The sequence below is a fragment of the Haliotis asinina genome, chromosome 8 (genome assembly GCF_037392515.1).
Source record: "Haliotis asinina isolate JCU_RB_2024 chromosome 8, JCU_Hal_asi_v2, whole genome shotgun sequence".
NCBI lineage: Eukaryota > Metazoa > Mollusca > Gastropoda > Lepetellida > Haliotidae > Haliotis > Haliotis asinina.
Genome location: NC_090287.1, coordinates 16,500,602 through 16,526,235, shown reverse-complemented (window position 1 = coordinate 16,526,235; position 25,634 = coordinate 16,500,602). Strand labels below are relative to the sequence as shown.

The 25,634-nt window shown below is 37.2% G+C and overlaps 1 protein-coding gene across 1 annotated transcript in view; it reads left to right on the top strand.

The window, feature by feature from the left end:
• The first annotated feature begins 324 nt into the window (after window positions 1–324).
• The window catches only part of LOC137294888 (fasciculation and elongation protein zeta-2-like), a 66,802-nt gene continuing 41,492 nt past the window's right edge, over window positions 325–25,634 (top strand). Inside the window, exon 1 of the mRNA XM_067826033.1 lies at window positions 325–956. Coding sequence (XP_067682134.1) covers window positions 625–956 — 332 coding nt within the window. The 5' untranslated portion in view covers window positions 325–624. The remainder of the gene's footprint in view (window positions 957–25,634) is intronic.

Below are 25,634 nucleotides of genomic sequence, written 5' to 3'. Positions count from 1 at the left end.
ATGAATTCTGTTCGCGCTGTTCTCTCTCACTATACAGCACACATGTACATGAACTATCAAAGAATGTCATGCGTTTATCAATAAAAATATCTCTTTGTTGGTCAACCATTCATAGTTGTAGTTGTAAGGTGAATCACAGATTTATAAGCGATGAATCACCCTCGAGAGTCTGAACATCTCATATCTTGAGCCGTGATGTGCTCCATCCTGAGCAATAGGTCATGTACATATAAATTAACAATATGAAATGTATGAAAATCTTGAAACACAATATAAACAAATGAATTATTCATGTAAACGATCTCCTCTGCTGGTGAAAATCAATATCGGAAACTTCGCCTGTGTGGGGCGTATCACTTCGAGAATTCATCAAGTTGCAGTTGTGTGCAGGCGTCCTGTGTGCGAACATTCTGTTAAAATGCCTCGGTCGCTTTGAGAAGACTTTGTCATTTCGATTTTGTTGTATCTGATCCTTACGAAACGATTACAATGAGTCCGTACACATCAGGTGTCAGTTCTGAATCATCTCCGGCGACTGAGCGAGCACTTGTTCAGTGACGTGCCATTGTATCGACGGTCATAGGTCAAACTCGTGAAAAGGTGAAGGCCGTCGTAGCAGACAGAATGAGGGTTCCGAAAATGGCGGAGCTACAATTTGAAGCTCCTCTTGCATCGATTGAAACAGAAGATTGGAACGAATTCAACGAGTTTCAAACAGCTAAGACGACAGAAGATGAAAATTGTAACGAAGAAACATTAGGCAAGGACCTTCCGAAGGAAAATAACGATAACAGTGTGGCCGAGAATTTCGGTGAAACATTTTCTGGTTCTCTTGAGGATTTAGTGAACTCATTTGACGAAAAAATATCCAAGTGCTTTTGCAATTTTGAAGAACAGGTGGACAAATTTGCTCCTGTACAGATCAGGACGCAAGAGGAAATTGTGAATGACTGCCAGTGAGTATTCGAAAAGTGATTTCGCGACTGTGCCAGCAGTCTGTGAGAATATGTGGATGACATTATGTCAACAGCCCGTGGATACTAGCTTCCTGATACTCCAGAATGGTTCGTCTGCTACGGAGCGAGACCATCAGGGCTGTTCGATGTTTTTTCTGTTGTCCAAGTCACCCAGTCCTTTGTATTTGTTGTATAATATGTACACATGTAATCACTAATTGAAGCTAATTGAAGCTAATCAACAGGTTTTGTTCCAATACACACAGGTCATGAATCCACAAGTTGTATATGTATTTAAGTAGGGATATTACTGAATTGATGTATTTTGGTTTATGTGTTGAGCACACCACTATGATTCATCACTGTGAACCATAATAATACTGGTATTTAAAACAAGGTTTTAATACATTTTTGTTGAAGTCAAAACAAATACAACAGCAAAATGCTATGCTTCAATTTTAAGACTATATGAAATGATCTAAAATCAAGTAGAAGTTGCTGAGAGGAGAACAACAAAATGCTTTGTAATATCATCATCACCTCGTTGCATGGTTGTCATGATAATCTAGTTGCACTTATGATGTATGGTAATTGCATTCAACTTTCTTAAGTTTCTGTTATCCAGATGCAGATTTGTGAATAATCACTTCGCTATTTCTTTTCACGAATGATCGTTTCTTTGGAACATTTCATTAGTAAGCTTGAAGTTGACAACTATCTTGGTAACTTGCCTTAAGGCTGACCCACTTTTTATTATTACTGCACATTCTAATGATAGTCATATATAGCTTAAATTCTAACCAAGAACTTTTCATAAATAATTATGTAAATGTGTGAAAAGCAATTATACATATTTCAGCATGATCTGTGCATGAAGTGGTAAACAACTTTTGGTGCCAGGTATTATGAATTTGATCCCTACTTCACCATCCTCTGTACACATGGTTAATATCTATTACGATTCTACTTTGACAATGATATCCAGATATCATTATGTTGGAAAGGAGTGTACAGGTTCATTGTACAACCAACAGCTGTTGTTCGTGCTGAAATACACATATAGGTTAATGTAAATTCCGAACATTGATGCCAGTGAGTAATCAGTCGAAATTATCATCTGAAACAGATTCCGGCAGGTGCAAAACACAAAATAGGGATAAAAATTATATGAACAGATAAATCAGTCATGATGTCAAGTGTTCAGTGGAATGGTATTGGTAAGCACATGTAAGTTGTGCACAAATAGTGGTATCAGTCACTCACACTATTTGCACGAGAAACAAAGGCATTCCCCTTGTTTTACTGCTGGTCTCTGAAAGCAGCATCTTTTCTTATAAGAGATTACATTTCAGTATTTTTCTGGCATATAAGTATTGTTTTGATTAGGTTTCAGCTAATCAGAATCGAGTATCAGACATTAATGTGCTAGATTTAGCATTTCACAGTAGCAAGACAAACATGTTTATAAAGGTAGCTTTTTCTTTTGAACCTGCTCTGAAATATCTGTATTCAAGTAACTTCCATGTGAATGTTGTAAATATTGTGTATTGTGTTTTGTATTTTGTCATGTTTTGAAATGTTAAATATAGTGATACCCTATTTCGGTGCTAGCTCTAGTAATGTAAATGCCTATTGATCATAAATATTTAAAATGTGTTCTCAGTACATGAGCTTGATAAATGATATGAAGCCAAAATTTTTACCAGTCAAGTCCAGTTTTGAGAACTATGGGATAGTGTTGTAAGTAACCGAGTATTGTGATTTGGATTTGGCATAAAAAAATAAGTTGCTGACGTATGGTGACCTTTTCCTTGACAAGTTGAAATCATAGGTGTAGGGGTGGCTGCAGAAATGCATTACTAGGGCATATGTGAAATCTGTGAGTCTGGGTTTGAATCCCAATTTGTTCTGATTGTTTCTAGGTTTGTCAGCACCACACCTATACCTGTGGATGTTGTAAATATCTGAGACCTCTTCAGTCCCTAGCTTTTCAGTCTGATAAAATACATAAGCACGTTTCTGCTCTCATATGCTGATAAGATGGAGCGATGGGGTAGCCTAATGGTTAATGCATTTGCTTGTCACACCAAAGACCTGGGTTGGATTTCCCACAAATATAATATGTCAAGCTTATTTCTGGTGTCCCCAGCCATGATATTGCTGGAATATTGCTTAAAGCAACCAAAAACCATATGCACTCATTCATATCCATACTTATATGTTGGGAAATGTATCTCTTCATTAAACCTCATATGGAAGAGTCAATATTTTGACAATATTTGGCAACAGCAGGAAGATTGGACGCAGGACTAATTGTGGGTTTACTCCAAGAATAGCTATGTAACCATAGTAACCTGAATCTCACAAATGCCTTAAAATATGCAAAATACTGACATTGTGGCATTTTTTCAAATCCTGCACTGGATTTGAAAATACTAGTATGTATTTTATGAAAACAAAAAACAACCCAGATTATTAAAAAGCAAGTCTAGCCAGCTAACCAGCGTCAGAAAAAAAATAAATTTTCTTGTGAATAAAAAAAATATGTTGTGAAATATAAGATTCCATAGACTATATGTTTGCCTACAGATTTCCTTGAGTCATCATTCTTTGGCTCAGCACCACATACTTTGGAGTTCATGGAGCGGGTTGGTTTCCATTGACTGGGTGATAGTTTTCTAGGTCATTGTGCAATGAACGACCTGTCAGAGTGGCCTACATTCCATGCAAGCATTCCAATAGCTCTGCAGAACTACTTTAGAGAATTGTGGTCATTCCATTTTCACCAGGAATTATGCATATATTTCTAGCCAGCATGCATACACTCAGAGGTTAGGTTGTCATAGACTAGAGAAGCTAGGTTGTGGCTTGTTTGTGGTTATAGGGGTGTTCTGTCAGTGATTAGATAACCCTTACCTAGTTGACCCAATGTCAGAGTTCTGTTGGCTGAACTTGTATGAAAATAAATCTTTTCCTCTCCTTTTAGAAAACATGAGTTTTCAAGATGGATATATATTTGTGGTGACAAATGTGACTCATGGAAAATGTTATGATGAGAAAGCTGTGAGAATACTTCAGATACATGATTCCATACTGCTGTTTGGTCTCGCAAAAGAAAATATTAGTTATTTAGTTATTTAGTGTTAATCTGTTTGTCATTAAACTGCCGAAATGATGCCAGATGAGACTTTAGTAGGTTGTTTTAATCATTTGTTATGTCATTTTTGCAATTATTCTTATGTTGTCAGTATGGGAGAATATACAATCATAATCCTTACAGGTCCCTGGTTATCAAGGTAACCATGGTAACATCGGATGTGTTATGGTCATTGTCTGAGAGATAGTGACCATGAAGCAGATAAGTAGTGTTCTGGGACCATACTCTAATAAATATTATTGTAATGTGTCCTGTTCACAGAGTTCATTCCTGCTGTCACTGGTGGAAAAGGTTTATTGCAATATCATGCCTGTGTTCTTGTTTTTCTGACATTACTTCCAAAGGATATGTTAGAGGTATTTTAAGTGAGTGATCCATGTTAGAATCTCTGCGCTTGTTGTTTAGAGTGTTGATGATGTTTTCAATGTTGGCTGTGATTAAGGGACAGACATTCAGCTAATGCTGTAGACATTCACAGACTAATGGCTGCTGTCTTAACTAAATGTGTCTGTAACTAAATGAACTGGATTTTGGAATCCACTCTGCTACAAAAGTACAGTAGATGGAACCCATTACAGACATAACCATTGATATTGTTTTACACATCTGTATTAGCATGACAGTACACTTATATATTTCATATTTTGGACCCTGGGATTTACAGTTGTTGTAACATAAACTTTTTAGGCAAAGGTAAGAGTATTTGTCAATACAAATTTGGAAAAAATGCTTCAAACATTTTGGTTATCTATCAGTCAGTGTCCTAGATTAGTCTGATATCCTGTCAGCTTGGTCAATTCATCATGATTGTAATAACAACATGCAAGATCTATAGATTATTGTGGAAAAAGATCTGTTTGAAGTTGAACCGGAATGTTCAGGAACAGGGTCTGTAGTATTAATTTTGGCTAAGGGGTTATAATTTGATTTCCTTGATTGAACATGGGATAGTAATTGTACCAGTGAAGGCACTGACCAAGACTAAACTGCGTAGTTCCTCCTCAAGAAGGAGAGAAGGAAGGTTAGGATGACTCATACTATTGATTCCCAATAACATCATCAATCGTGGCGTTTTGATTCTGCTCTGCCTATATATCCCATAGGGCAATAATTGTGTGGAATAACAACTTGTTGGATCCCTTCAGCTGATTAGTTTTGGAGAATTCTACAGGATAAAATCAGAAAATGCTGGAGTCTGTTCATCAGTTGCTTTGACGTAATTTCTTAAGTTGATTTTATTTACTACCAAGATCGACTTAATTTAGATGCCTTGAACTTGTGCAGTGTTGAGTTGTGTCCCTGGACCACACTTGAAACCTGCAGTCAAATCCCAGTTCGTCATAGCACCACACATCATTTTGGCATTTCCAGAATATTGTTCAACGCAGTTTTAAACCTAGCACACTGACATATTCTCGACATCAGCTGTATTCTTAAGACCCAGCATTTTATGAGATGCACAAACTTACATCAAGTGTGCACGAATGTAGAGAATGGGAAGAGACAAAATATTCACTGTGAATATGTATTTGAAGTGAAGGGCGCAATATTATTCACTGTAGCCTCAACATATCAATGACTTAGCTAAGTGTTTGTTGTTTCTTTCATGCAACAATCCATATGATCTATGATTCATTCCATTGTATGAAGATGTACATTCCTCGAAACTGTTACTACAAAGGATTCCTGCAGTGCGTACAAGGACCCCTGAAACTAATAATTGGGAGTCCCACAACCCCAATAATTGTGAGTCGAGGTAAAACACTGTTGATGAACATTCCTATTTTCCTTTGCCATGCCTGAAATATTGCTTCACTGGATTTAAACTCACCTTGCTAATAGAACACATAGGCTGTCGGGGATCGTTCACACTTGGATGCTCAATTCCCTCTTGGTTTAGATGTTGTTACTGGTGCCATGTGTTGAATGGAGGCACTTTGTCTTTGAAAATAGGGTAGTCATTAACCCTTGGATTGATCTACATAATGAAATTCAAAGTGGCTCACATGTAGAAGTCTGTTTGAATGACTTGAGTCTGACTCGCTCAGACTGCCAGTTAACCGAAGTATGTGCAGTCTGTCACTTGAAACAGTTAAGTTCTGCTTCTGGGATGTGAAATGACAATCTGATTTACATCCCTGATTGGTATGGTGAAGTGAAATGGGGTTTAAAGTTTCATTCAAGCTTATTGCACTTGTGTGATCATGTGTGTCTACATTTGTGTGTGTGTGGCTGCTTGCACTTTTGCTGGTTTTAAGGTGCTGGCCAAGAAAGACATATTGCAGCCAAGTCAGACACTATGTGGCAGTATTTTCAGGTACAGATTACTCATTTCAAATTGTGTCAGCATTTAATGCGGAGGGGTGGTAGGGTAGCCAAGTGGTTATAGCATTTGCTCATCAAACTTAAGACTCAGAATCTTTTCACTACAATGTGTGAAGTTCATTTCTGGTGTCCCCTGCCATGATGTTCCTGGAATATTGCTAAATGCAGTACCTACCTACCCAACCACCCACACACCCATATACCTCCCTCCCTTCCTCTCGAACTCCAGAACACCAGTCAGGATAACATTACCTGCTATATCTTAGCATCTTTTGATATGTCATGTCAAGAGGACATATCCGTGAAGGTCCCGGGGTAGAATAGGCCTACATCAACCCATGCTTGCCATAAAAAGAGTCTGTGCTTGTAGTAAGAGGCGACTAACGGGATCGGGTAGTTAGGCTTGCTGACTTGGTTGACTCATGTCATTGGTTCCCAATTGCACATGTCGATGCTTGTGTTGTTGATCACTGGAATGTCTGGTCCAGAATCGATTATTTACAGACCGCCGCCATATAGCTGGAATATTGCTGAGTGCGGCGTAAAACTAAACTCACCCACTTAGAGGACCAAAAGAGTCTCCCCTGCTTCCTGGTTTGCTCTATCCACTATACCACATGGTCTGAGTCACTGATGCAACTGTTTCTGTCATAGGTAACACGGAAACACCAGACTGAAAGCAGTGAATATAATGTTAAACACAGTATTCATATGATTCAATAAAGTCAATATATAATGTTTTGTGTAATTTCAGTCTTAAAACGAAACAACTGAACCTGAATTATCAAATTATTAGCAGTTTGAGATTTTCTGTGGGCACAAAAACATTTTTTTTTTCTGAGATATTTCTTATATGTCACAACAGATATACACATTGGCTGGTAGATCTGTATATCCAAATCCTTGATAAGCTATCAGAATTTTGTGATTAGTCAGAAATGTTTTAAGTGTACTTGTAATTAAAACATCACGTATCAGCTCTGCTGTATTGCTGTAATGGCTTGATTTCTGCTTGTGATTAGAATCATCATCTTTGATCATTACTTCCATAACAGGTTCATTCCAAGCACTCAGTCAGTGACTATGTCTGTTTTTTGTATTCTCTGAGTAAATGCAGCAGAACCAGCTTTGGGCAATTTGATCTTGATTTGGTATTTTGGTCCTAATGCATGCAATGGAATATGTAATTGGTTAATTAGTAAATCTATGTATAGATATGCAGAATATGTAACATTTGAAATGAACACATTGTGTCGAAAAGCCCTATTTCTCATAACTGACACATACTTTAGCATCAGTACAAGTCATCGATGAATCCCTATACATACCATGTACATGAAAAGATCTGAATCAGTGAGAAAGACTGTCAGTACACAGTATAAGTCATGTATTGTGTTCATGAAAACTATTTATATGGTAATAGTGTTTAATGTATGTTAAAAAAATTCTGTTAATATTCTATTGCATTGTCATTATTTATGGTATGGGACATGGATTTAATCAACAGTTATTGAAAAACAAGCTGTGAAATATTGTTCATACGTGTTTGTTATGGCATACTTATTGAACACAATGGTGTCATATGGTACTGTAGAAAATGGCGCCAGATTGTTGAATTGAGTTAACTGATGTATTGTCAGCATGGTGTCTGTAAGCAGTGTTGCAAATTACATGTTTGTCCTTCAGATTTGTGTTTGTAGATTTGTCAGTCCTTGTCACATGTTTCATCCTTCCTCTAGACCCCTTCAAATACTGAACTGGATAGCACACGTAACAATGGCCCCCAGATGCATCATGCACACCTGAACTTACCTGTGTTGCAGATAGATTAAGCGAGTGAGTTGTTTTGTAGATATTTCAATATGGGGACTTCCTAGATCTAACTGTGATATTTGGTTATGATAAGGACCATTTGGTCCATTATTCATAAGCATATCACATACTTGCTGTAGACCCCTTCAAATATTGAACTGGATTGCTCTTGTAACAATTGCTCCCAGATGCATCATGTACACCTGAACTTACCTGTATTACAGTTAGATTAGGTACCTTGTCAGGCCGTCAGGTTCAGATGCAATAGGAGATCAATACACACTGGGCATTGATCTGGAGAAGGTATTGTTGTTTGTGTTTGGTGGTAATCAGACTGACTGGCGCTGTCTGCCATTACATCAGTGGTTCTGGATGAATAATGGAGAGATCCTGTCTTTGTTGGGTGAAACAATGCCTTTATTACTGTCTGCGATTTAACAGTATTGTGTTTGTCTAGTCACCATGTTCTTGCTGAACTAGAGTCATACATGTCAAATGAAAGTTGCTTATAATGAAGCATGTTTAACAGGCTACTAAATGCAGAACTTAGCAGAGGTCATATACCCTTGATATAATGTTAAAAGTATAATTATTGGGTTCCACAATCAAAGTAACAGAAGATTAGGTCATCGACTCTAAGAAATAATAATAATATTTTCCGGAGCAGAATTTCAAATCCGTTTACTATTTCTTTACCAAACTTGGCAAACAGATAGATCAGGTGGTGTACTGGTACCTTTTCGTAGTTCTACATTTCTGAATTAAATATGTTTTGCTTTTCCGTGGCAACAAGTTCGACTTCAACTGTATTTGGTGGGTGTGCTCTTTTCTGGAGAAGAACTTTAAACTATTCACTATTTCTTCATCAGACTTTTGCCCATGGACAGGACTAGTGGTGTACTTGTGCCTTTTGGTAGTTTTGAAATTCTGAATAAAATATATTTGTGCTTTTCCATGGCACCAATTTTGACTTTGACTGCACTTTTCCTGAGCAGAACTTGAAACCGTTCACTATTTCTTCACCAAACTTCCATTTCCAACATGTTTGGCTTCAACTGTATTTGGTGGTTGTGTTCTTCTCTGGAGCAGAACTTGAAACCATTCACTATTTCTTCACCAAACCTGGCACAAAATTAGGTCTGGTGGTGTACTGATGCTTGTTGGTACTTTTGGATTTGTGAATAAGATGGGGTATTTTGTGCTTCCATTCCAACAAGTTTGGCTTCTGGAGCAGAACTTTAAACCCTTTCAATACTCTTGCCATATGCACACCAACACACTGGACATCATCATAACTAGTAGAAATATTCATGAAGAGTATTTTGCCATTGTGGGGCATATTGACGACTTTGTCTTCTTGTTTAATTATGATTTCAAGATATTTGTGACTGAGGTGCTGTGCTGTGCTGTGCTGTGCTGTGCTGTGCTGTGCTGTGCTGTAAACAGTTCGAATCTTTAATCAGTTCTTTATGTAGTTTGTACCCAAAGCTGTGAGAAATGTTAGATTTGCTTATCGCATGTGTTGCTGTACGGAGTGGGTGACAGTTTCCTGTGCCGAGAGCAGATAGTATTGATTATGTTTGTGTTATGGATGTGAGGAGATGGAATGCCAGAAATACCTGGACCGGTTATAGATTTGGTTCAGATCCCATCTGCCTTGTGGGTAGTTATAGCTAGCTCTAGTTTGTCATGAATGACATGCACTTCAAAGACAGACTTAGGAAGGAAGTATTTATGCTGTGATTGTTAAATAAGTGCCATATGATCCATAATGGTATAGTGGACGCCCCAGCGGATGTCCCTGACCGGAGTTAAAATGACAGTTCCATCTCCATTTATCAAACTTTGTTTGATGTTATTGAATACTGAATACTTATTGAGTACTGAAAATTATGATTTTTTTAAAAAAAAAAATGCAGTATTTGTACAGTACAGCATTTGGTGTTTTTACATGTTTTGTCTGATGTTTAAGGTCAAAATACTTGTTACATAGTCTGCAAATAAATGTCTAGTGATTGACATGAGCCTCAATCAGCACTAGAGCCTTGACGATACATCATACTATTGGTAATCATGATATTTTATCGACCGATAAATATATCAATGTTTTTTCATATCATGATAGGTATCATTGACCTCAGAATTGTTAATTGTCCCTAAATATTGACAGCTATGTCAATATTTACACTGTTACTTGATATCAAAAGATATGTTTCTAAAGAAAATAACTGAAGATAGCATATCATGATGTGTGTCTAATTGTATCATATCTTTCCAAGATATCGCGATATGTATCATATCGTGAATTTTCTGTATCATCACACCTCTAATCAGTACAGTTGATTTACAAAACTATTTCATTGCTCATGCTGTTGACCACGATTGCCAGATCCAGATTGAACATTTAGAGACAACTGCCAAATGTTGGAATATTGATGGCTGTGATCCACATCAACTTGAGATAAATATATGCAGTGTTGTATACCATAACTTGCTGAATGCAGCAAAAACTCCATCTTTACTAACTCAACTCATCCACCATATATGGACATCCCAGTAGTACACGTGACCATTGCTAAGGCCATATGTGTCATGTTTCGACAGAAGTGTCAGTAATGAAGTCAGTACTCGCCATGATAAATGCAGGAGTAACAACATTACTTAACCCTGTTTAATAAACCAGGTCAGCCATTTATGACTGGAATAATCAATAATGTTTCAGTGAGTAAAAGAATCGGCTTTGTGATACTGATGGTATGGATGTTATGTATTGCAAGCACAGGTGTCGCCCTTAATGGAAACTGTCCTCCAAGTCATATTGGACACAGGTTAGATACTGGAGAAACTTAATTCTGCTGTAAGTGTATTTTGTTGGAGAGTTTCCAGATGTTCTGATTGTTACAATAAATGATATGGTAGAGAATAATCATTAACAGTTGTCAACTTGGTTGATTCCTGTGAGGGATAACAGGTGCTATGATTGTGCCCAACTTCTGACTTTACCAAATTTGGCTGTAAGCACCATTTTCTGTAGATTTTGATGATATTATTAAAACAATACTAGCTCACCTTGCTAGACAGAATTTTCATGTTACAGGCTTCAGACAAGTTTTTATAGTCACAGACTGCTGTCATTATTGTCAGCTGAATTTTTAGGTGGCTAAAAGTAGGTGTTTCTAAGCTTGTAGTTACTTTTCAGTATGTCTATGCAGTGTATCACAGCAATCACTGGTTAGGGATGAATGAAGGGTCATATACCTAGAGTCGTTGCCCTTTGTGAGGATGCTGGATAAGGTGAATTTGTAAGTTTATGCACCATGTCTTCTTTCTTTTCTCCCCATCAGTCTAGAAATACATGATTGTCTGCTACTAATTTGGCCAAGTGAAAATCTTGTGATGGTTGTATTGATTACTAGTTGTTGAAAGGTTTAGTTTTGCTAGAAAACACATCATTTCTTAAAATTGCTACCATTGTTAAATTAGGAGATAAACATGCTGAGTTGAATGCTGTTGAGGTCTTTTTTACCTGCTGGCGTTTCCGCAGATCTACTGTGTTAAATAAGACATGATTCAAGTTTTACTGAAGTCATGGTAGAATAAGATATACTCATAGAAATGAACAAAGGAACTCTTGATAGTACAAGTGTTCCTTTATTTATTACTAGACTTTCACTCACAGTCCAGTACATACCATGTGAAGGGACCAGGAAACGAATATAGGAACTGATGTGCTTTCATGGGTTCCTTTATTTGTTTCTATGAGTATATATAATTAAGTAGTCTGAGTGAACAGTTTTTCAGTTGGTTGTTGTCTCTGTTGAAATTGTGGCAGGTTTTAATCATCTAGATTAAATGTTCACTTTACTGGGAGTGGGTCTTGTTTGTAACTTCTCAGGATGAAATGTCTATGTATCCCATGGTTCAGTTGCTCTCTCTTGGTTTTCATTGGTGGGCCTGCTCATGTGATAAATGAATTCTGACAGCATCCAGGCACTTCATGCAATTGATGATTGCTGCTTTATTTTCATATGAATTATTCATAAGTAAATGGAATTCTGACATTTGTAGAATAATATAACATGTTTGCCAGGATGGGAAATTGACAGTCGAGATGTAGTCAGTTTTCTAGAGGTTTTCATTTTTTTAAAAAAGTATTTTGTTTGCATTTGTTTTCTTTCAAATATCGAATTTCTTTCAAACTGCAGTTTTTCCATCATGTTACTCAGGATGAAGAACTCTAAAGGTTTATTGGAGGAAAAATTTGTAGAAAGTAGAGTGTGCAAGTTGTTTGGAATGTTCTTAATGTGATTGCTGTTCTAGTGAGTTGTTTTACGTTCCTCGTGTATTGTTATCACTGTTATGGCATGTATGTTTGGGTAATGTGGCACTTTGGTGTCAGTAAAACAGCCCCACTAGCAGATACTACAATCTTAAGAAACATACTACTTTATGGACAACAACTTCTGGTTTATTGCATGGGCCATGTTGTAATGTAGATTGTTTCACCATTATCTAGTTTGGCACTGTCTTGACCCTTATAGTTAATAAACTAGAGGTAGTTAATGGTTGCTGCAGGAATTATCTGTTATCAGTCTTATCAGTCTTCGCAACAACCTCTGTTTTCCATCAGCAGGTCTTCCTTGAGATACTGGAAGATGGTCTTCAGTACGGCATCTGATTCACATTCAGGTTTATAACTAGTCCCAAAATGTTTTCATTCTAGAAGAATCCTTTCTTGTAGCAGTTGAGCTGACTGGACTGAGTTTTAACTGGGCTGGCTTTGAACTAGTAACTAAAGACACAGGTTTATATGTTATGGATGCTTTATATGTTATGGATTCTTTAGAACTACTCTGAAGTGATTATGAAAACTCCAATATTGCTGTCAGAGTCTCGTTACATTAGTGAAAAACATGGCCGTATATATTTAAGATATCTTTCGAACATATGGTGTTAGAAATTAAAAATGTTAACTGGATTTTTTTCTAATGCTTATGATTTTGCATACAGCAAAGATGTGATGATTGCCTGTGGTATATTAGTGATGATAGTATTGCCAGTATTTGGCTGATACTGAATTCCACTCATACCTAGATTAACAAGCATGGGTAAAAGAGCACACATAGTCTGTGATGTAGGTATTGATTAGGAGGGGCTTCTTTATCAACATGCATATTGGTGAGCCTCTGGTGTGTTTAATGTTGGAGCTGCAGTAAGTCAGTCGTCCACACCTACCCATCGCTTCATAGAACGACGTCTTCCTATCCACCCTGCTCCTACTGCAATGCTTTAACACTAAATGATGCAAGTCTAGATTTTCCAACTCACTGGGATCCTTTTCTATTTAAATGGGTTTATTTGTTACTATCAATAATATATATCTTTTCAGGGACTAAGTATTAGTCTAAAAGGTTTAATGTGACACTGTCTACGTGCACGGGCCAGGTGCTGCGCCTTGCATGAGATAGTGAAGTTTAGATGAAATCTTTACCTGTGATGGTGCCGTGTGTTTTTAGACATCATGCCTTATTAACTTCGTTGAAGGTTTCTTTTTTAAATATAAGAGGCTCCTGAGGTCCTCCTGTTGTTGTATGAATCCAACCAAAACTAATTTGTAAGTTCTGAATATTAGGGTTATTACATAGGTGTTAAATGTTGAATGCAGTAGGTGAAGATATATGAAAGTAAGATAACATACACTTTGATAAAATACACATCTCCCTATTTTTTAGATAGCAGCCTGATATCAGCAATAAACTGCATGATGTACATAGTTATTGCCTCTAACATATCTGTTTGTGATGTAGGAGCATGGGGGTGAGGGGGAGGGGGGGAGAAGGGGAGACATGACAGTTTTGCTTAAGGTGCTGAGATAGCAGAATATGAAAAGTGTGTTTTTTTCATTTTCATTGTCAAAATTAACATAATTGTTGTCATCTGTGACAGTTCTTTATAGTTTTTTGATATGTCTAAATATATTTATCATACTAGATATTAGTATGTTTGTCTATTCTATAAAAGTACAAAATTGTTGGATTATTCTGTTAGTTAAAACGTGTATAATGTTTACTTAATCTAATCTCATTGTTCTGTTTTATACATGAGTGACTTTTTTTTACACCTCCAGGCTCATAACTAAATGGTGCCATGAGTGTCACTGTCACAACAAAAGCCTGGGTTTGATTTTACTGCTAAGACACTGTTGAAATATTGCTTAAAGTAGCGTAAACCCAACTCACTCACTCACTTGACTAAACATATATATATATATATTTCTGTGGAGTATGTTCACGTTTTATGCGTACTTGGCAACATAGTATGCTGCATCTAGACTATACAAAAAACATCTGTTTTCAGTGATAGATGTTCACACCTCCCTTGCATCTCTTAAAGGTTTTTGTGTACTTCATAACATCATATATGCTGCTTCTAAACGTAACAGACAGCACTGTTAACACCTCCCTGAGGTGTGTTCACTTTTATATGTATATGACATTGTGTTACCTTGCATATTGATAGATATTCCTTCCTTCTTCCATTAGAACCATCCCTTCAATCATTCCATCAATATTTCCATTCCTTTCCTTGTCACCATGTTTCTGTCCCTCCCTTCCTGTTTCCTGCCTCTTCTATCCATTAACCCATTTCATACCTCCATTTTTCACCTCATCTTTCTATCTGAATTGCTCCATCCTTTAATTCTTCCATTAATTCATCAGTCCCACCTGAGTTCCTTCTTCCATTCATCTGTCTCGCCTTATCAGTTAGGGTTGGTGGGGTATCCTAGTGGTAAAGCGTTCGCTCATCACTCCGAAGACTTGAGTTCGATTCCCCACATGGGTACAATGTGTGAAGCCCATTTTCCGGTGTTCCCCGCCATGATATTGCTAGAATATTGCTAAAAGCGGCATTAAACTAAATTCTTCTGTCCTCTATTATGGCTCAACCTGAAGGCCCAGGTTAGAGTATTAACCCATGCTTGTCGTAAGAGGCGACTAATAGGATCTCGTGGTCAGACTCGCGACATGGTTGACCCTTGTAATCAGTTTCCAAATGCACATATTGATGCTCAAACTGTTGATCATTCTATTGTCTGGTCCAGACTGCCGCCATATAGCTGGAATATTGCTGAGCTCAGCGTAAAACTAAAGTCTCTCATCCACTGTATTCAGGATCCTTTTCAGCCTTCTTTTGCTTCATCCCTTCTTCTCCTGCCTCCATCCCCACTCCCTCTTTTCCCTATGCAACCTCCTTTCCCCACTTGCCAAAGATCAATACTACACAATACATATAATATATGCTCCACTTCAAGCACTGCTGGTTTCCACCCAAACATGGATTTCAATCGGAATATTGAAGTAGGTTCGAGATGGCCATGTTTAAATTACAGTGGATGGAGTTCTTCATATTATTTACTGATGGTGGTTTGCTTATGTCTGAGGTTTCTTATTGATTGTTTTCTTGAAAGAAATAGTCGATTGCACGGCCTCTGACCTTCCAGCTTCCAGTAATAACATGCTGTCTCATCATATCTTGCTTACAGGTAAACATGTAATTCTCATTGTGATAATTCACATCAAATTCCACGTTTCCAGATATTTCTGTATTTACTCACTTTCACATCCAATCTCAGGTATGATTCTTGAACATTTCTCTCCTTGTGTTTGGTCATCTCACAGCTATGGGGTAGCCTAGTAGTTAAAGTGTTGGCTCGTCACACAGAAGACCCAGGTTTGATTCCCCACATGGATACAATGTGTGAAGCCCTTATCCGGTGTTGTCTTCTGTGATATTGCTGGAATATTGCTTAAAGTGGTGTAAAACCATACTGACTCACTCTGGTCATCTCCTTGTTCCTTCTTAAAAACCCCTCCCTGGATTTTTCAATGTCCATAGTACCGTAAGCCTGTCATGCAAGATTTGTTGGTGTTATAGACTGCCCTAATCAATATTCCAACTATATGGCAGTGTACCACAAAAACAAAATACAGGGGGTGACTCAGTGACTTGCTTGTATGTTTGGTGATATGATTCTTCGGATGTTGCTGATATCGACCACTGGATTGTCTGGTTCAGATTCATATCTCTACAAGCTACCATCATTTGGCTTCAGTATTGCTGATTGTGGCATCAGACAACACAATAAAACCATCATATTGCATTCATCAGCAGTTGGGATTGAATAAATTTTAAAAACATGAGCGAATATGCTTTTGTATTTCGTCTAGTAGGGAGATAGTTAAGGCTTAGTATTTCATGAAAAATGAACAAGAAGACTATCAGGGACTGATGTACATTTGAACATGTCAGTTAACTGGTAGGACTATTGTGCAACTGGCCAAGACAGTGTGTGCAGCCTTCTGCATCACTATTGATCAGGTGGTATGGAGGGAAATGTACTTAATCTTGAATTGACAGACATTGGCTGTGGTGCTGTTTGTGGAGTCAGACATATACATGTGTTCAAGGAATATAGACATCGATCGTCTTACACAGTGCAGCAGGGGAACATATGATATATTGTCAGTACCAAAGCATGTTTGGTTCGTACATGATTGACTCATTACTGCCATTGATTAACAAATATGGAAACTCAAATTAAATAAAATTAGATAATCTCAATGTTTCCCTATGTCTCTGTCTGTCATGAATTTTACACAATAAATATTACTGAAACATGCCTGCCTAGATGTCTCCTCCCTATCTAAGAATAGTGGTGATAGAAACAATATATGAACTATGAATGCATGGTATTGTTGTCTGTGTGCTAGACCTGTAGTTTCTGTAATGTGATTTGTGCCATTTGGAAAAGTTTGAGTAAATGGGAATAATGTCAGTTGTTCATTAGTCACCTCAGTGTTAATTTTGAACTGTTTGAAGCATGGGTTTTTTATCATTATAAGGAGTACCAAATTTACCCAAATGTTACTAACACAAAGTACTGAAGGAATTTTGCATTTCCATAACATAGAAAATGTTAGTCACTTTTAAGTGGGGTACATTGATTTGCTCAGCTTATTGGAAAACAACATTTATGTGTGAGGTAAGATAATGTTTGATGCTGCTTGTCAGTAATACCACATCTGACTAGCTATTCTCGAAGTGTTCGTAGCCCTACGAACTTCTTAATCCCATTCTTAACACATTGGATAACGGTCGTGGACAACATGCTTCAAATATTGTTCCCATTGGATAAATTGTGATCTTGTCTTTGGTTTGGAAATGCTTAACCACCAGGCTACCTCACTTTACAAATGGTTGATGACTAAGATATTTTGTTTGCTGATGTACTAACCAGTGTTTCAGCAAGGCCGCGCCCTTGCGCCATTCCCACAAAATCATAGAAAATGGCGCTTAAAATAGACATTGACGCGTACGTTTTGGCGCTCTTTTCAGTCGATAAAAGTAAAAGCATACATTTATTATTTATAATCTGTCACAACACGCTTGAAAAATATGTTAAACTAAAAAGAAATCATACTTTGCTTGGAAAACAAACGTATCAGTTTCTAGTGTTAAGCAAAGAGGATAGCGATACTTCCACATTCTGTAATTTCTTGGAAATGTGTGCCACATTTAGAAGTCCTACTAGGCTTTTACTAACTCGGATTTGTCCGGAAAGTGACGTAATTTATTGGTCAATAAGTCATGTGACATTATGGAAAAAAACGAACTGCACATGTGGAATTTGCAAAACGAAACAATCCTATTGAAATGGAAGTGGACATTGGTGCGTCGCCACTTTAATCGATCTTTGTGAAAATGAAACGACGAATAACAGATTTCTTTTCAAAGCAAAGTGGTGTTAGCGTGCCCCCGATGCAAGTTAAGTTCGTGACGCGGTTCTTAGAACTGATAGTACACATACTGAACGTTGTATCGCATGTATTTACTGACAGTAACGAGGTCAATAAGTTGGGTCAGGTGGAAGAAGACGAACACGTGCCCGACTTCAAGCGAAAGAAATCCGTACATCATTTCCAAACATCGTGGCTCAGCGATTACACATGGATCGATTATCATGAGGACATTGGTAAAATGTATTGCAAATTGTGCACAGAATTCAAAAAGAGAAATACATTTACTGTTGGAATGGACTGTTTTCGCACTTCAACATTAAAGCGGCACGTTGATTGCAGTGAACACCAAAATGCGAACTTTACATGCGAAAGAGTTTTGCTGTTGCAACGAATAATGTTATTTCACAGAAAAACGAAGCCTTAGTTGAAATTCAGCCCAGATGGTGGATATTCTTATGGTAAGCTGAAAAGTTGATTGCCGTAATTATTCATTAATAAATAACTTAGTTAACTATTGCTTGACAGTTGGCACACTTTTACTCACACTTTTCAAAGATCAGTGTGCCAATTGGCACTCTTTGGAGAAATCCTGGCTGAAACACTGACTAACTGACTTGGTACAGGGACGTCAGTATTGATCACTTTAAGTGGCTTGTGCACAGGTTGGTTTGTAATTTGATAAGGACCAAACTCTGTCAGAACTAGATAGGCCAAAGCTTACAATATTGGATTGAGAAATTGGTTCAGGTTTACTTTTTTATGACTTGATGAATGTTAGCTAAATTGAGCTTGTGAACTTGTCACTTGTACTAACAGCTAGAGTTTCTGGACTTAACAAAGTGGTATACAATCGCAAGTAGAATATGATATGTTTGACTGGCATTTTAAAGTTTGAAGACTGTTGAAAGCCATCTCTACACTTAAATGCAGTAACTGCATCAAGTGTCACATCCTTGTCTTCGTGTTCCTCTATGGTTATAGGTGGTGCTATGCTACTTCCGCCATGATGGGTAGTAACAGCACAAATCCCTATTCCACTGACAGCAATCACAATCTCACAAGCTTACTATTCTAGTACTCATACAATATGTACCGAAGTATTGATGACATTAAGTGTTAGTGAACCATTACAGCTCTAATCACGAGGTAAAACATGGCCCTAACTAGTGAAGAATTCTGGGTGATAAATAGAGGAGATTATATGAATGCCTATGACATGCTTTGTTTATGACACCATGTCGTAAACATAGTATGCTATGGGCATGAACATAATATTCTGTTCATTACTAAAGTTGTCAAATTGAGGAAAACGAAACCAAATCTACTTTAAAACACAGGCTGGCTACCCGCCGTCGCCGCGTGTAGAACGCAATGTCACAGAAGAAACGTGACATCATATCATTGTTCATGATATCATGTCACATCACCATCACCAAGTGATTTTTTTTACTAGGGCATCGTATGAAAAACATGAACCCCAATGTGTTCGTCCTCGTAGGTAATAATATCAGTTATATAGGTACCCTGTGAAGGTTAGAGGCTGCTGAAGTAATCAGTCAAAAGTCAGACATTATCAGATGATGCCAACATATGAGCAACACTGCAAAGAAAGTTCTGATTTGAGGTAATTATGCTCCAGAATCTCATCCCAGGAGTACATAATTGTTCTACACAGCATCATATTTGTTGTTATCAACGAACTAGACATACATTTTTCAAGTCTCTAAGATAAGAACACTTGCAGAAGCCAAAGTGTGAGCAGATAGGACATGGTTGCTTGTGATCCAGTGACATGTACATTGCAGATGCATCCAGATCGATTGGTGTCTATTTCAGTCTTTGTGTCTGTCAGCATGACATCAGATGCATGTTTCATGGATGACTTGTAGCTAGATCTTCATCATTAGCAGTTTACTTACTATAGGCTGTTTCTGATTAGTCTTGAATTAGTTAATATATATGAATTAGGGATTCAGATTAATGCTGTGGACTATGAAAAAAGCTTATTTTTACCAAATTGGATAAACTACTTATTGCTTTTTAAGATGTTGTTTTGATATATTCTGCATACAGAAATATAAGGGTACTTAGACCTTTGTTTTTCTGTTTATCTATATCGTTTAATTTCAAATAGAGTATCTTTAGTAAACTCCTATAATTACTATAGTTCCCTTCCAAAACCGGTAACTTACCTAGCAGTCAACAGGGGGCAGATAAAGCTTTTTGAGAAGGGTACACTATTGACTAAAGAGGGGTGCACACTTCATTTTCACCCTAGTTCCAATGGTCATTTTACAGAATTTCAGGACAAAATGGGGAGTGGGCACCCCTGCACTCACCCTCTGGATCCACCCATGAGTCAACGTGATGAACTAAACTTCGTTGCTATGAATGACATACTATGAATTATGCTTGATCCGTACTTCCGACAAGTGGCAGAATCCAAACAAGTAACACCATCATAATTTTGTTTGTAGCCTCACATTATTTTCATCAGAGTGAAGAAAATTATATATATATTATTATATAGTGCTGTTTTCCTAAATGGATTTCCTGTAGTTGTGGTCATTGGGTAGCCTAGTGGTTAAAGCATTCACTAATCACAACGAAGACCAGGTTCGATTCTACACGTAGTTAAGATGTGTGAAGGGCATTACTGGTTTCCCCTCCATGATATTGCTAGAATATTGCCAAAAGTGGCATAAATCTAACTGTAGTTGAGTTGGAGGTTTTGTCTATCTTGTCCTGTGTAAGGATGAGCTTGAGACTGATAAAAAAATGTGGTGATTCAACAGGAAACATGCTGTATAATTCATGCCCAGTCTTGATGCAGCACCCACACAATCAGTGTACAGGTAATGAACCTATAAGAACTTCCCTTTGTAATAGACTTAAAATGGACGGGGACTCATAAATGGGGATAAATACTTATGGGGAGACATCGGGAACAGGCAGGAACAGATGTCATGATGTGTTGACATGAGGTGGTGATAATCAATGATTGTTTGGGAACACAGTACAGATTTATCTACTAATTTAGACATGCTATCATGCCCAAGTTCATCCTGCAGTCTATTGCAAATGTCGAGGAAACTTTCTAAGTTGGAAAACTTCAATGTCCACATTCAGTTATTAAAGTTAGAATTCATTTTGTGATGTGGCTAAAGCATCGTACACATTCACTCACTTACTCACTGTTATTCAGTATTCTTTTAATATTACAGAGTGGTCCCATTTATTTTTCCATCAGTATACCTTCGGTCATGAACTCTAAGAGAGCAGGTCTAACTGGAGGTTATATAGTGTGAATCATTCCATGCATTGTTACATTGCTGGCGTCATCATTATACTTACTCACTCACTCACTCACTCACTCACTGTTATTCAATATTCTTTTAATATCACAGGGTGATCCCTTATGTTTTTCCATCAGTATACCTTCAGTCATGAGCGCAAAGTGAGCAGGTCTACCTGGAGGTTATATAGTGTGAATCATTCCATGCATTGTTGCATTGCTGGCGTCATCCATTGATCAACTTCATGCTGCCACCACGGAGCAATGGGTGCACATGGTATTCCTGGTCGACCAGTTGTGCAGCAGGTTTCATTGCACTATGTATGTAGTGGAATTAAAATCCTGCTGTAATGATTTTCTATCCTGCTGCTTACCATGTTGACTTAGTCGTTGCAATGCAGATAAAATTCTCTAGAACTGTGTGCCGATGTCATCAAAATTTCCTATTGATTTTCTGAGACATTTTGAGAAAAGTTTATTTTGTGTTGTTAGCATTGGTATCATATGTCATACTTGTCATTCATCAGGATTCCTGTGGATTAGTCATATCTGATTGGAACTGCAACTTTTGAATGTCTATGTTGAGGACCTACTTGATTATTGATCGAACTGCTAAAATGCAGTTCTCTGGGCCATTCTGCAAATAGGCTGGATCATCTCTGTGCTCATTCTTTCTGCGTTCAGGTTCGTGTTAGTTAAGCTGAACTTTGCCTATAGTCAAGGATGAAAATATAACTCCTTGTAGGGAGATCGATGATTAGAATGTTTAGTATCTATTTTCAAAAGTATTATAATGGATCAGTTAAGAAGAGCAGTCGTTCTATATATGTGAATGTTTTATTTAGACCTGTAATCAATCGACTTTAGCTAAATATAACTAGGATGATCTGTGAAATGTTAAATTCGAGTTTGTTGTCTTTTTCGTCCTTTTTAACCATTGTTATCTTAACAGGTGATTGTGATTTCATTCATGGATATACAAACATGAATTCCTGTGTCTTATGTGCATGACAACTGACAATGGATACAATGAACTATATTAGCACATCCACAGAAATGCAGAAAGTCCAAATACTTTTTGAAAAAAATTCAATCAGATAACAATAAATTATCACCGTATCTGCTACTAGCTGGGTAGCTACGGTTAATATAATGTTTTACAATTTCATTACAGTAACAATGCGATGATCATGATACAATAACTGTAACTGAATGGCAATAATAATACAACATAATATTAATGCTAATATTTGGGGGTCCCATATTAATGATAATAAATATTTAAGTGTTTGGAAAACCCATTTCATAATCCAGGACCCTTGAAAATTGAGTTGAGGTCCATGGACCCTCAAATACAGGACTCCTGATAAATCCCGGTTTCAAGGTTAATGTGTGATCCATATGCTTGGCGAACCAAAGATTTTAAAATATGTGATAGTTCATTACTGCTTTTTTCAATCTGAAGTTTTCAACTGACTCCATGCAGAACTAACAGTATGTGCGTGCATGCGTGCGTGCGTGTATGTAGCAATGCTTGTAGCAATGTATATTGTATGCTTAATCTTATTTTGATATCATGTACTTTCGTAATTATGTTATGAAATGCAAGTCGCCTAAATGTTATTTTGTCCGGAGAGACAAATACATTTGTTTAAACTGAATTATAATACTAGTATTACAATTATAACAAATACACTAACTTGCATATATCTTAAATCGTGTCACTTGTGGATATGCATGGGGTGTCCCAAAAGTGGTTAGCCTCACTATATTCTTGATGTCCAATGTTAGAAAAGCTTCCATTTTTGAAGGAATCATTAGTCAAACCATATCCAGAATTTCACATATGTGGTTATTGTGGTTAACAAGATATTTGTCATCACAACACATTAGGGTGTAATATTTCTTTAAAGAAAGTGAAAAACAATCAGTCATTTGGTATCTCTTGAATGATGGCATGTGTTTCGATAATATGATATTAATATGTTCAGTGACGTATAGATGTCTTCATGTCATCATAATCACCATTGAAAGATTTGGATCTTGATCTGTAGTTAGATGAGACTGTTTTTAAAGGACCCACATTTTATTCTTTCAAAAACATTTTGTCCAGACATTCAAGTTGGCACTGTTTATAATATATTGAGGGCCGACACTTCTGTGACTATTAAGTATTTCGTTTGAACCCTTGGCTTCATGCATGAATAAGTGAAAACATTAGAATAAGTTATGTCCTTTGATTATGTCATCTGAAAGTGGGGGTGGGTAGTGTCGCCCAAACAAGTGCTGTCAGTAAACATCATGGGGGGAGTCAATTTAACAAGTAATGGTAGTTTCAGATTGCCTTTGCATGCACTTTAATATCTAAGTTTCATTCTAAAAGCCTGCTGCTTTCTCAGACACACAAAATGTTCCTTTTATATTTTGTTTCCAGAAGTCACTGTTGTATTTGTTACCGATTTTGTGTTTTGAGGTACCTAGATAAAAAGTAAAACCAAACAGGGATCATGAGGCTGGAACATGGCAAAAACAATTTGCTTGAGCTTGACAGATAATATGTAGAAAATATAACATAAGATCAGTTTCATTTTTATAATTTTCCAGGTGAGGCTGACCACTTTGGGAACATCCCTCATAGCCCTTGAACCAAGGGTCATGCTTTGACGGCTCATGCTAGTCACCTGCCTCGCATCTCTCACCAAGCCATATTGCAATGTTGTTTTAGGAAGACCTTTTTGGTTACACACTGGCCAACTGACAGTGAACTAGTGTTGCCAGACTCCAGGGGGATAAGACAGGGAATTGTCAATGATACCTATACTGTGTCAGGATGTTGAACTACGGCATTGTATATCTGGCACAAAAGTACACTGCATGTTGATGATAAATGCAACATGATGTCACCGTACCTCATCTTCAAATTGGAATTGGTTGTGTAAATGAAGTAAAATCAATGTTGGGACAGAATGTGTTGTGACTATCAGGATTAGCGAAGGCATTCAGCTTTATCTTTACCAAACTCTTCATCGTCTTGTCAGTGAGTTTTACTGTAAGAAGTACCAATAGTTAGAATGTTGCTTTAAATAATCAATAATGTGTGAAGCCCTTTTCTGGTTTCACCCGCCGCGGTATTACTGGAATATTGCTAAAAGTGACATAAAACCATATTCACACACTCACTAAATCAATACCAAAAATCTGTTTTGTCTGGTGCAAGTAGGTTGCATTTCCTTAGATAAAAACCCTCCACATATGCATTCAGTTTTTAAGTTAACTGAGGGATGAGAAAAACCTTTCTTGTTGTTTATCTATCTGGTCTGCAGCAGATGTAATGTAAAGTTTGAAGAAACTTAACTAATGTGGCATCGTAGAAAACAAAACAAAAACAAAAAATTGGAAGCTGTTAAAGTTTTAACACATATTTTTATTGCAGTAAGTGTAATTTCAGAGTTTTTTCAATTTAGGAAAATGAGAACTTTACCACAAATAAAAGTAAAAATAATAATAATTTGATTTTGAACAGAATAACATTTTTATTTACCCAAGCTGCCTGCCAGGGGCCATTAGTTCTATATCCAAGATAAATACCTGATTATATTCCAAAACAAAGTCTTAGGGCTCCATTTCATTATATTATTTTTTTTTTCACTATGAACATTTTTTCAGTAAAATATGTTCATTTCAGAGACTAGCTGTTAATTTAACAGTAGGTGTGCCTGACTAATATGACCCACCTGTTGTATAGAATTTCTGCCGATGAACACAGCCTATACGTTTTTCATGGTTTCACAAGCCAGAGGGCAGACATTAGCTTGGTGACTAATTAAGTAAATACACTGAGTTGTAGGGACTTGCAGGCTCTCCTGGCAGTTCTTTAGCATCAATGGTGGCTCCATTCAGCTCTTGTCCTAGTGCTTGATACCACATAGATTAAGCAGCACTATCAAAGTATTTGTGACATTAGCAGCCAGTAGCAGGTGCTTGCCATGTTTCGTGATGTAAGCCTTTGATGTGTGTGAGACATGCAGGCATATATTGATGATAAGTAATTATGGTAGTGGTTTGGGCATAAGGATTGGATAAGAGGTATTTTAGTGCCCCGGATTTGAGTCTGTGGATGATTTATAGTTTTACATTCATGAAAGGTCTATTTTTGGTGACAGTTTCCTGTGACTGACTCAGACAGGATGGAAATAAGACCACACAACGGCACACTCAGAAATATTCAAGCTGTATCTCAGCAGTTTGTAAATAACAGAGTCATGTACCAAACAATCAAGTGATCATGA